The sequence below is a fragment of the Labeo rohita genome, chromosome 21 (assembly GCF_022985175.1).
Source record: "Labeo rohita strain BAU-BD-2019 chromosome 21, IGBB_LRoh.1.0, whole genome shotgun sequence".
Lineage (NCBI taxonomy): Eukaryota > Metazoa > Chordata > Actinopteri > Cypriniformes > Cyprinidae > Labeo > Labeo rohita.
In genome coordinates, this window is record NC_066889.1 from 15,857,344 (window position 1) to 15,871,041 (window position 13,698).

Here is a 13,698-nt window from a genome sequence, read left to right on the forward strand (position 1 = left end):
GTTTCAGGCACACAGAGTGCCACCCCTCCCTTTTCTCTTCTGCTTTCACACACACACCATCTACAGTTTCTGTGGCAAAGCCAGAGCACAGCTGGTTGGAGAGGCCTGAGGGGAAAAGGAACTGCCATAGTTCACACATACGAGGTGTGTGTGTGTCTCCAAGAGGTGGGGTGCGGGGGCACTCACAGCATATATGTCCCATAAAATCTACAGAGGCTTTACTTCTGGTTGTCCAGAAAATAGAAGTTGGAGTAATTGCAGGGGCAGGTGCCCCAGCGACTTCGCCTTTACGATAGGACTGCTGCAGCGCTCCGCGCTGGAAGCAGGTTTGAGCATGTCATATCCAGGGTCGCCCTGTAAAAATGAAGCACAGATAAAACTAATTACCTCCCTCTGATTTTAAGCAAACCGTGGTACTGCATGTAAACATCTGACTGCCTTAGTCAAGGTAAAGTCAAATGCAAAATGCATTTCGAGACTTTCTTTTACTGATATGCTGATATTTTTATAGTATGGCTAATAACAAATATGACCAATACTACTGATTTCCAAGTACTATATAACAACACTACTTATATAAAATGAAAATAAAACGTAAATGACAATAATAGTGTCTTTAAATGAAAAATTAAGCACTAAAACTGAAATTAGGATAAAAAAAAAAAACATAATTACAATTTAAAAACCAAAAAATTATTTTAAATACAACAGGTGAGTTTAGGCATAACATCATTATAATGACTTTACAGTATGAAAATGAATATTCATTGTGAGATTTGCTAAGATTAAACAGTGTTTTTAATGTTATTAGTAATTTTATTTATTTATTTATTTATTTATTTATTTATTTTATTTTATATTTTATTATTTTTTTTATATAGGTTAAGTTAAGTGTAAGATGATGGCAGAGGTCATCGAATTGTAAAAATTGGCGATATAAACATGTACAATTAAATATCCAGCATGTTACATTGAGATGATAACATTTTTATTTCTGAGTTTTTACATTTTTATATATATATATATATATATATATATATATATATATATATATATATATATATATATATATATATATATATATATATATATATATAAAATTTAATATACATTTATATATTATATTTATAGATATTTATTTCTATTTTTTTTGTTGTTATTATTATTTTATTTATTTTTTATTTTAATGCTGGCAAGCGATTAATCGTGATTAATCACATCCAAAACAACAGTTTTCGTTTACATAATTTCTGTGTGTGTACGGTGTATATTTATTATGTGTATATAAATACACATATATACATACATTATAAGAATAAACATTGTTTATATAGTAACTATGAATTAGGGCTGTCAAACATTATTCTCGATTAATTGAATGCAAAATAAGTTTACATAATAAATTTTGTTTACATTTAATACATGTGTATATATTCATATTCGTATAATTGGTATTATAAATATTTTCAATATATAAACAACATATTTTTCTTAAATATACATGCATGTGTGTATATTTATATAAACATAAAAAATATACACAGTGCACACAAATTATGTGAACAAAAACTTTTATTTTGGATGCGATTCATCGCAATTAATTGTTTGACAGCACTGTTTTTTTGTTGTTTATTTATTTTGTCAAAGGAATAGTTCACCCACAAATGAAAGTTTGTCATAACCTGTGTAAGTGTCTTTCTTATGTTGAACACAAAAGAACATATTTTGAAGAACCAACCAGGTCCCCATTGACTTTCATAGTAGGGAAAGAAATACTATGGAAGTCAATGGAGACCATCAACTGTTTGATTACCAGCATTCTTCAAAATATCATCTTTTGTATTCAGCATAAGAAAGAAACTCATACAGGTTTGGAACGACATCAGGGTGAGTAAATGCTGACACAATTTTTGGTTGAACTATTCCCTTAACGTAAAACTGCAGCCAACATATTGTGCAACCCTAATTCAAAATGACATTTGTGAAGGTAGTAAAAGTTTTGTCAAGTTTGAACGTGGCATTTACTGATTGCGTAAGTCTCTTATTCGAATGTACTATATATAGTGAAAGTCCTTCCTGCCTCAAGTAGCCAGAGTCTGCCTTGTATCAGCTCTCAAACGTCCCCTCAGGGCTCGGAGGGTCACTCCGGCAGTATGCGCTCTCTGTCAGTCTCTAATCAGTGGAAGCGCGCTCTCCTCAGACCTCAGGAGAGGGACAATGGCTAGATTGAAGGCACACAAAGGCCTTTGAGTGTTCCCCCTACAGTATCTCCGTATTGTGCCGCATTAGCCCAGATCCCAAAGGTGCACAGACCCCTGGCTTTTCCCAGCTCCCCCTCGCGCGCTCACTCGCCCGCCCGTCTTTTGAAGTGCCCTTTATCCTGGAAGGCGTTTACAGGCCTTTTTAATTACTTGCAGCTTGCCAAAGGGCTTTGCTGCTTCATTCTTCTCTTTGTTTGTTGGGTCTCCACAATCCCCATCTAGAAGACAGCCATCAGGATTTTGGATGCGTTGCAAGTTTTCTCTCACCCCCCCTCTTTTGTTTATTTTCTGAAGTCTCTCTTTTGCGATTCTCAACCCCCAAATGGTTTTCCATTGGCGTTTCTTTTTTTTCCTCTCTCTCTCTCGCTCGCTGAGGTTAAACCACACTTCCTTGCTTCATAATTCTTGCCACTATTTCCATGTTCTGCCAACTCTTGTTTATAAGAACAGAGAATAAAAGCTTAAATCATTACGACCCAGCATGTGATGCTGATTCTCACAACTTCAAACAGAAACGAGGGCTTGTTTGATAAAAATAGTTTTTGGTTAGTGCGTCTTCATAGACGAATCAACCAAAGAATCAATTGAACCAAACAGCTTATGGATTTCACTAGTATTAAAATGACAGTTTTTAAAAAACAAAACAAAAACCTGCCTTGCAGTACGTGCTGTCTACATAGTATGAATAGAAAGTGAAGAACGTCTTTGTTCCTCATTAAAGATGTATACATTTGGCACTAAAGTGCAAACAATGAGCTAATTACCACTCTGGAAACAATTACCAAATGCTGTAAGCATGCTAATAAAAACCAATTCAGTTCACCACTCGCAGTAAGTTGCCAGTGTTCTCGCAGCATTCTTACAAACCTCGTACTTTGAGCAGTTCGTCGCTCCACCGCAACTCATAAAACCACTTACCTGCCGTGACTGAGTTTCATATTCTTAACGAGTGACTCGAGTTTAATTCACTACCGCTGACATCCGATCGTATCTACTTGCTTATTAGCAATCGGATGCGATGCATTCTGAGGATTAGCGCCGCTGAAAAGATGCAGATGCTCGCGATCTTTTGTTTTCAAGCCTGAGAAAGTCGCACATGTGCATTCACTAGTTGATTTGAATCCGCACATGGGTTAAGGGCCAAGGAGAATGCTAATGGTAGAAATGGTAAATACACTTAAACATAGCCAGTCTTCAGCACCAGGTTTCAGGCTTGATCCAAAGGACAGTGAAACAAAAGAAGAGCTTTGTCTCTTCCTGTACTCAATGGGGCTCCATGTGGCAGTCCTGACTCACATCGTGCCCTAGGCGAGATAAGACATGACTAAAGGGGAAAACGCTTTATTTTTAAAATCTGTTTTTATCAGTAGAAGTTTCAAGCAACGTGAGTGAGTTTAAACTTGATTCGATTGAGGAAATTACGATTTCTTCTACAATGTTTTAGACACTTAACTTATCGAAATAGCTTTGAAAGTCCACTTGACTTTTGACTTTTGTTTGACTCCATTCTGTTGGGTTAATCATTCCCCGATACTCAGAGATGTTATAATTTAAGAGAACAAATGTTTCAGCCTCATGAAAAGTTGACCCGTTTGAAATGGACCCTGCAGCCAAATCCAGCCGTTAAAGTCAGTCTTATCTGAGGACTCATGGCCATCTATATGTTCCTGTTTAGATAAAGGGCTCCTTCATCTCCGCTTGGGGAACTGAATGAATGAACAATAGGACTTTGAAACCTCATGTTCCATTGATAATCTTCACTTTCAAGGCATTTCATGACAACGTGTGACATACGAATGATCATCTAGTATGGGAATAATCAGCTGAAGTGTTTGATGATAGTCAGATGTGCAAGTTTAGCTTCAAGTGGTTGCAAACAAACCTTTCTCAAACCTCACTTTAGTATTTCCCAAAAACAAGGGATTTTGTTTTAATACCCTCCGTCTTGTTATCTGGTGTAAGAGGAGTCGCTAAGACTTTGGTGGTGGGAAGTAAAATTATGCTGTTCTGTCTTTGCCATTTAGTACGCTAATCGAATCTCATAGTATACCCAGGTGCTTTCGAAAGCCTGTTTTTTGTGCGAGTGACATAAATGGTGTTGGCTGATGTTATTTTGTCCTGTTTGTCCCTGCAGGAAGCTGCACAGCGGAATGAAGACCTACGGATGCGAGCTTTGTGGAAAACGCTTCCTAGACAGTCTGCGCCTAAGGATGCACTTGCTGTCTCATTCAGGTAACATCACTAACATGGATGTTTGTTTTTAAGGGTTGGGTGAAATTTTGAATTCTCATTTTCAGTTCGTACAATTGGAAATTGAATTGGAATTACAGGAAGAGGAATTTAAAAAAAAAATATATATATTTATATTTATATTTATATTTATTTATATTTATATTTATATTTATATTTATATTTATTTATATATATATATATATATATATATATATATATATATATATATATATTTTACTACCTAAGTTTGGGGTTGGTATTTTTTTTTAAATGTTTTTGATCTTTTACGCTCATCAAGGTTGTATTTATTTGATCAAAAATACAGAAAACACAAAATTATTATTTTAAATTATTAAAACCTTAACATATTTTAAAATGTAGTTTATTCCTGTGATTGTAAATATTTTTTTGCATAATTGCTCCAGTCTTAAGGGTCACATGATCCTTCAGAAATCATTCTAATATGCTCAGAAGAATGTTTCAAAGATGCATTTTTTTAGGATTTTTTATGAATAAAAAAAAAGTCTTTTGTAGCAAATTTAAAAATCTCTTATTGATTTAATAGAGAAAACACAATATTGTGAGATATTATTACAATTTAAATGACATTTTTTGAATTTTAACATATTTTAAAATGTAATTTATTCCTGTGACTGCAAATTAATTTTTCGCATAATTACTCCAGTCTTCAGTGTCACATGATTCTTTAGAAATCATTGTAATATCCTCAAGAAACGTTTTGAAGATAAATTCTTTCAGGATTTTTTGATGAATAATAAAAAAAAAAAAAGTCAAAAAGTCTCTTTTAATTAATTCAATGCATCCTTGCTGAATTAAAGAATTCATTTACTTTGAAAATATTGTACTGACCCCAAACTTTTAAAAAGTAGTATATTTCTACATTTGTTTCCAGTTGATTTTTGGAGGTTGTATGTGTTTTTTTTGTTTTTTGTTTTTTTTTTTTTTCCTGGAGAGGAGAGTGTTTTCTTTAATAGAGAAGAGCTCTTCCGTGGTCTGTAGTGAATGTGGTTTATACAGAGTCTATAAAAGCAGTGGGACTCTAGGTTTCCAGCCCAGGCCAACAGGAATCTCCCTTCACCTCCCACTGCGATTGCCAAATTCACAGGCCAGTGAAGTCAAAGTCCTTACCACACAGCAGATATGCACAACGGTCAAATTTTGAAGACGTTTTGCCCCCCTATTGAGCGCACTCGGGTTTATGATAATTAAGAGCGAGTGCTGTGCCGAGGTAATTGATTCCACAGTAATTAGGGGTTTAGATTAGATTAGATTAGTTTCAAAAAACCCTCACAGATTACACCACCAAACCTTTCCAACTTTACCGCCTTGCACCGGTGGAATATTTCGATGTCAATATCTTCATATAGTGAGATGAGATTGACTTTTTGCAGGGACGTTTAAAAACATGCGGAGTGGAGAGATGAGTGACATCTCACGCTGGGCCGCCCAATTCAATTCATGCACAACTCAGCATGGCAGACGCTGCTCTAAGGAAATATCTAATGTTTATTTTAGAGGCTGTTCAAATCCCAAGATGCGTGTTCAATAACAGACTCTGTGGAGATATTGTAGTACTCGTGCGCTCATAATGGCAGCCCACGGAGCGTGTACTGCATGGTGACATTTATGAGAGCTGTTCTGCGATGAGACAAAGAGGCCGAGTCTGAACTCCGATGAATACCTCTGTTTGGTATTCCACACTGACCCGCAGAGACGCCTGTACTCGTGCAAAAGTATGTTCCGTGTCATTATAGTAATCCAGAAATCCTTATGGGAGACTGGCTTGTGCAGTTTGGATAATATGACTGCGGATAATCCTGCGCTCAGAAGCTGGGTTGCATGAGACTGTGGGCTAGAGAACGCTTCAAAAAGACCTTTGTAAAGCCACTGACTTGCTCAGTGACTCTCCAAACAGAAGGACTGAGTGCCATTTGATGTGTTAGTAGTGTTTGCGGGGCCGCACGCCTCACCCTCTCTGGATTACTGCGGGAGTTTACTGTAGTCCGAATGCCGGTCGCTGCTGCTCAAGTGTCCTCAGCTTTAAAAGTAGTCTCAAATCTTATTTTCTAAAACAACAGTGTTATTTTGTGGACCTTGTAGCACATCATTTTTATATTAAAAAAGGTGTTTTTGCTCTTCCTGTTGCACTTCCTCATCTTCCTCATTAATATTTTCTGCTGCTGCTGCTTTGTTTGCTGCTTTATCTGTTGCTGTTGCTTCTTCCTCTGCTGTTGGTGTTACTCCTGCTGTTTAGTCTGTTTCTTCACTTGTTGCTGTTTCTTCTGTTGCTTCTTCCTTTCCTCTGCTGTTTTTGCTGCAGTACTACTTACTTATCTTTCTCTGCTGCTGCTTTTACTCTTCCTCTGCTCTTCTTCTTCCTTGACCCTTGCTGCTGCTGCTTTTGCCTCATCGTCTGTTGCTGCTGATGCTGCTGATGCTTCTTCCTTTGCTGCTGCTGCTTCTGCTGATGCCTCCTCCTCTGCTGCTTCTTATGCTTCATCATCTGTTGCTGCTTCTGCTGTTTCATCTGCTTCATATGTTCTTTCTAACTTTGCTGCTGCTTCCCTTTCGTACGCTTTTATGCTGTTCTTCTTATTCATCTTCCTCTGCTGCTGCTTTTACTTTTCCGCTGCTCTTCTTCTTTCTCGTCCTTGTCCTTGTTCCTTCTTCCGCTTTATCATCTGTTGCTGCTTCTGCTTCATTATCGCTTGCTGATTCTGCTGCTTCTTTCTCTGCTGCTGCTGCTACTGTTTCTTCTGCTTCATCATCTGTTGCTGCTTCTGCTACTGATGCTTCTTCCTCTGTTGGTGCTTCTGCTTCATTATCGCTTGCTGATTCTGCTACTTCTTTCTCTGCTGCTGCTACTGCTTCTTCTGCTTCATCTGTTGCTGCTTCTGCTGCTGATGCTTCTTCCTCTGCTGCTTCTGCTTCATCTGTTGATGCTGTTGCTTCTTTCTCTGCTGCTGTTGCTTCTTCCTCTGTTGGTGCTTCTGCTTCATTATCGCTTCCTGATTCTGCTGCTACTTTCTCTGCTGCTGCTACTACTACTGCTTCATCATCTGTTGCTGCTTCTGCTGCTGATGCTTCTTCCTCTGCTGCTTCTGCTTCATCTGTTGAGGCTGTTGCTTCTTTCTCTGCTGTTGCTTCTTTCTCTGCTGCTGTTGCTTCTTCTGCTTTATCACCTGTTGCTGCCTCTGGTGCTCATGCTTCTTCCTCTGCCGCTTCTGCTTCTTCTGCTTCATCTTCTGTTGCTGCTGCTTCTGTTTCATATAGGTTGCTGATTCTGCTGCTGCTTCTGCTTCATCATCTGCTGCTGCTTATGCTTCTTCTGCTTCATCTGTTGCTGCTACTGTTGCTTTTTGCTCTGCTGCTGCTGCTTCTGCTGTAGTATTTGTTGCTGCTTCTGCTGCTAAAGCTTTTTCCTCTGCTGCTGCTGCTTCATCCGCTGTTGTTGCTTCTTTCTCTGCTGTTGCTGCTTCTGCTGCTTCATAGTCTGTTGCTGCTTCTGCTGTTTATGCTTCTTCCTTTGGTGCTGCTTTATCATCTGTTGCTTCTTCCTCTGCTGCTGCTTCTGCTTCATAGTCTGTTGCTGGTTCTGCTGCTGATGCTTCTTCCTTTAATGCTGCTTCATCATCTATTGCTTCTTCCTTTGCTGCTGCTTCCTTTTCATCTGCTGTTTTTGCTGCTGTTCTACTTATTCATCTTCCTGTGCTCTTCTTCTTCGTCCTCTGCTGCTGCTGCTTCATCATCTGTTGCTGTTTCTACGGCTGTTGCTTATTCCTCTGCTGCTGCTTTTTCTTCTATTTCATCATCTATTGCTGCTGCTGCTTCTTTTGCTACATAATCTGTTGCTGCTTCTACTTCTGATGCTTCTTGCTCTTTTGATGCTGCTGCTGCTTCATCATCTGTCAGTTCTTCCTTTGCTTCTGCTTCCTATTCTTCTGCTGTTTTCATTGCTCTTCTATTTATTCACTTATTCTCTTCTTTTGCTGCTTCTTGCACTGCATCTCTTCTTCACCACTACCTTTTTCTTCTTCATCATCATCATCATCTCTATCTTTTTTGCTGCTTCTTCCTCCACTTCTGCTATTCTGTCATCATCAGCTTCTCCTTCTTCCTCATCATCTTCATAAAGTTAATAACAGAATAAGCTATTATGCTTAAATCCTAATTTTAACATCAAACTCACTTGATCTGGAGTGCTCCCAAAATCCTTCTGAACTGATCTCAGGTATCTCAAACAAATGTGATGGAAAACAGCAGAAGACATGTGATGATGGGATCTGTGTTCATTTAGCACTCTGCCACATACAGTTTCTGTTTTTTCTCTAATTTTACATCACCCTCGTAAAGTTGAGCCAAAAATGAGAAATGTCGGTAATCATGATAGCATTTTTGCATTTAAAACGGCAGAAGAACCAGTCATAATTCCTTAAGATCTTTACCAAAAGAATCAGCCCCAGACAGCCTCCCTCAACAGGCGGAATAAGCGAGCATTGCGAGGCGGCTTATTTTTAGTGCATCAAAACAGAACACAAAAAAACCCCCTAGAACAAAACAGTTTTAACGTTCATATGCTCGATGCTTGACACACAGCGCTAACCTGGTTTTTGTTTGTAGCAGTCTGGCTCTTGAGAGCTTCACTCTTGTGTAATGCTCAAGCTTTTCAGTGGAAACACTTTTATAGACACAGACAGTGGCAGAGAGGCAGAGACACGGCGCGGCTCTTTGATTGTTTTGTTTTGTTTTTTTGGTTGCTTTGTTCTTTCATTGCAAACTTTCTGTTTTTATCCTTCCTGTTCTGAGCGGTTTGATTTTTATCAGTGACACCAAGCAAGTGGCTTTGCCCTCCACCTCCTCCGCTCCCTCATCTTGAGGAGAAGGTGTTGAAGAATGGTATTAGGTATGTCGTGTGTATTGTGGTGTACCATTTCAGTCACACACACACACACACACACACACACCCTTGCTCCTCTCGGCTGGTGCACGCCGTCTCTGTTTGTTTTATTGTGGACTTGGCAGGGCGCCAGTCTGGGCCGCCTGCCACAGCCCAGGGTACAGTATGTACAGTGAATCTTGCGCCAGTTTTTTTTTTTTTCTTTCCTGTGTTGTCTTTTTTCAAATTATTGTCTGACAGCAGCGGTTGCAGTGGCTGTTTTGTTGTTGTTTTTTTTCTTCCCGGGCTCGCGAGGCCTCACGTCCTGGAGTTTGGGTAGAAGTTCATTGTGGTGAGAGGCTGATAATGGAAAAGTGCGTGTGTGTGTTTTTTCTCAGGTTTAAGGTCAGCATGGTCTGGGAGCTGCTGGGTAGTGAGGCAGCACAGCACTGAAGCAAAAAAAAGGGGGGAAAAAAAGTGACTCAGCCATTTGGAGCACGACTAGGCTATTAGTGTTATGTGAGCTTCCCTTGTGACTTCAAAGAGTGCAGAGCGTGGTCTGGGTAGGCTAGCCAAGGGACATATTTTGATCCATTTTTGAAAGGGGAGGCAAAGCTTTTCGCTGGGATTACAGATCAACATAGGCTGTTTGGCATATATCATCCGTATTTTTAACTTTTACATATTTTTTTAATCTCCTGCTTAACTGACTATAGCTGTTAGAAGTCAACAACTATTGTATTAATGTGACAAACTTTTTTTGTATTTAAAAAAAAAATCTGTTTTTATGTCACTTTTAATATGTTTTACAAATAATAATAATAATAAAAACAATAATAATAATAATTGCATATGCATTTTATAATTTTGCAGTGTTTTTGTGTATTGTTTCTTATTTTTAAAATATAATTATACATTTATATTCTATAATTACAATTTTCTATTTGCATAGCTTTTTTTTGTTTGTTTATTATTTCACATATTTGCTATTTTTTATAACACAACAAATATATATATTTTTAAAATGTATAAATAATATATAAATATACAAATGTTGTTATTATTATTATTATTATTATTATTATTTTGTATAACAAATATATAAATATATAATATATAAATATATCTATTATTATTATTATTGTATTATTAATTCACATATTTGCTATTATGCATAATATAAAAAAATCAATATCAAGCTTTTGATGTATTTTATATATATAATAATAATAATAATAATAACTGCATATGCATGTGTTTTTGTGCATTGTGTGTTTTTATTTTTAAAATATAATTATACATTTATATTCTATAATTATGTATTTGCATAGCTTTTTTTTTTTTTTTAATCCGCATATAATGCAACTTGTCCATGTTGGCTTCTAACTAATTTGTCTAGCTTCGTCAGTGTAGAATATTCTGCTTTTTTTTTTTTTAATCTTTAGCTATAACCATCTGCGGCTTTTGCAGTTCTCCAGACAAACGTAAGGTCGACAACCTGAGGTGAAGTAACTTGTGACAGATGTAAATTGGATGAAAAAAAAACAAGGCTTTTTTTCCCCCACCTACCTGTTTGGCCAATGCTGAGTGAATTGAACTGTCCACACACATGCATACATGCACACGTACACTTGGGGACTGTGTGAACACTCTCATTAGCAAGGCGAAGTGCCCGGCCCAGGCTGATTAAGTCTGTGTGTTATTCTCCAGAGGGCCCAGCCAGTGGACCTCACTTGACTTCATTAGCTCAGTAGACTGAGACAGGGCTAACACAGCAAGACCCCTTGTACACCATCCAGCAGCTTGGCGTGTGCCTTTACCACAGCAATCACACATATATGCAACTGTGGCTGTGTATTTTATTTTTTTTTTTTTTCTAAAAGTTTTGCAACTCTTCCATAACCTAGTCGTTTAGAAGAAATGGGAATCGTTTTCTTGGCTATTGTGATCTATCAGCTGTTGCTTTCAAGTTGACTTGCAAGCACATGGGCTTTTCTTTCTTTTGATGACAGCGAATTAGCCGTTTCAATTATGGCTGTGTTACTTGGCCCGCAGGCTGTTCTTTAGCTCCATTGTTGCCGAGCTATTATCTTCGTTGTGTAGGAGCTTTTGTCAGCCCATTTCACATTGGTTTCCTGGTTCATGTCCTCAGCTGCATGTGTTGACACTGTGTTTAAGCACAGGAGCGGTTCTCAGATCTCTCTTTTCGTTCTTCAAGGTGAGAAAAATTCCTTTTCCTGAACTGCTTTCATTTCTCACCCTAGCATAATCTGAAGTCACAGTGAGCCAAAATTGTGCTCGCGGATTTCTGTATAATAGAGAGCAGTGGTTCTCGGCCGAGTTTTCTTCAGGATTGGATGTCAAGTGGTGACCCAACAAAGTGTTGTATTAACATTAATGCAACAATAAGTAAATTAAAAAAAAACAATAACAAGAAATATTTCCACCCTACATATTTTTGTATATAAAAAAGTGTTATTTTATTTAAAATGTTATTAAATATTTTATTATTATTATTATTTCTCATATTTGCTATTTTGTATAACACAACAAATATATAAAAACAATATTTAAAATGTATAAATATTAGGGCTGTCAAATGATTAATCATGATTAATTGCATACAAAATAAAAGTTTGAGTTTGCCTAATTTGTGTGTGTGTACTGTGTGTAATTATTATGTATATATAAATACAAACACATTCATGTATATATTTAAGAAATATTTACAAGTATATGTATTTATTATAATTTTTATATAATTTATATTATCTATAAATAAAAATATTTTGTACATAAAAACATATTTCTCTTAAATATACACATTAGTTTGTGTGTATTTATATAAACATAATAATTCCACACAGTACACACACATATATATAACTTTTTTTTTGTATGCGATTAATCGCGGTTAATAATAAATAATAATAAATACATTATTATTAATTCACAAATATTTGCGATTTTTGTATAATACACATATATTAAAATATATAATATAAATATGCAAAATATTATTATTATTATTATTATTATTATTATTATTATTATTAACGATAAACATTATTACTACATATTTTATAACAGTAACATTTTATTAGTAGTATTTCACTATTGCTTATCACTTTTGTATAATACAACAAAAATATATTTAAAAAAAAAACTTTTTAACATGCATATATTTATTATTAGTACTGTTGTCGTTGTTGTTGTTAATTCACATATTTGCTATTTTGTATAATACAAATACATAAATATATAAATTATTATTAACAATAAACATCATTAAACATTTTTTGTTATTATTTTATTTATTTCACTTATTTGTATAATACAACAAATAAATATATATATATATATATATATATATATATATATAAACTGTTAATATATAAATATATTAAAATATAAATATATTATATATCTAAATATATTATTATTCTTATTATTTTTAGTATTGTTATTATTGTTATTATTATTATTATTATTATTATTATTATTATTAAACAATGAACATTATTTTAGTACAGTACTGTGTTGGGTTGGTACTTGATGTCCAGTGTCCAAAAATTTGAATTATGTATATTTCTATAGCAAATAGTTATTATTGTCAGCGTGACCCATCAACATTTTTTTGGGTTGTGTTTACTAGTATTTAGTTTTATGTTGTTGATGGTTTTCGAGGACGAGGCCACACACGTCCCACAACTCTCCAAAGTTAGCTTTGATCAACTGACTGATTATTTTTCCTTTCACTTTATTATTTACACTTAGCACTGGTTCTTCTCTCATGTCCGTGACCTTGTCAAAACAGCCCCGTGACCCGTTTTTGGGTCACGACCCTCCAGTTGAGAACCGCTGCAATAGGCGGCTGAATAGAGACACTGAAAAATGTGAGGCATGAAGGAAGAGGAAAAGAGAAGACAGAGAGAGCATTTCCCTCTCTCACTCTCTCTCTCTCTCTGTCAGAAAGCGGCGGGCTCCCACAGTCTGGCCCCTCGCCAGCTCTTCCCTCACAGTGATGACATCATCAGCTGCCGGCAGGTCTGGATGTTCTGCCAACATTCCAGAGCGTTTATGATCGCTCGCAGATGTGAGTCCAGGAACATACTGTACCCAAACTAGAAATTAATGAAACTTGACTGCTTTCCAAGCCACATATTCCAAAATAGAGAGAGCCTGCAAATGGGACAAGAGGAGGGGTGCGATGGAAGAAAGGGCTCTAAATAAAGAGTGGGGGGGAAAGGGGGAGAATGCCCTGGTGCTCAACGCTCTCATGTAAATTCTTCACAGCAGCTGATAAAG

General features: G+C 36.4%; 1 protein-coding gene across 1 annotated transcript in view; it reads left to right on the forward strand.

The window, feature by feature from the left end:
* zbtb16a (zinc finger and BTB domain containing 16a) overlaps positions 1-13,698 on the forward strand; it is a 131,447-nt gene that overhangs the window by 49,853 nt on the left and 67,896 nt on the right. Inside the window, exon 3 of the mRNA XM_051093507.1 lies at positions 4,396-4,493. Coding sequence (XP_050949464.1) covers positions 4,396-4,493 — 98 coding nt within the window. The remainder of the gene's footprint in view (positions 1-4,395; positions 4,494-13,698) is intronic.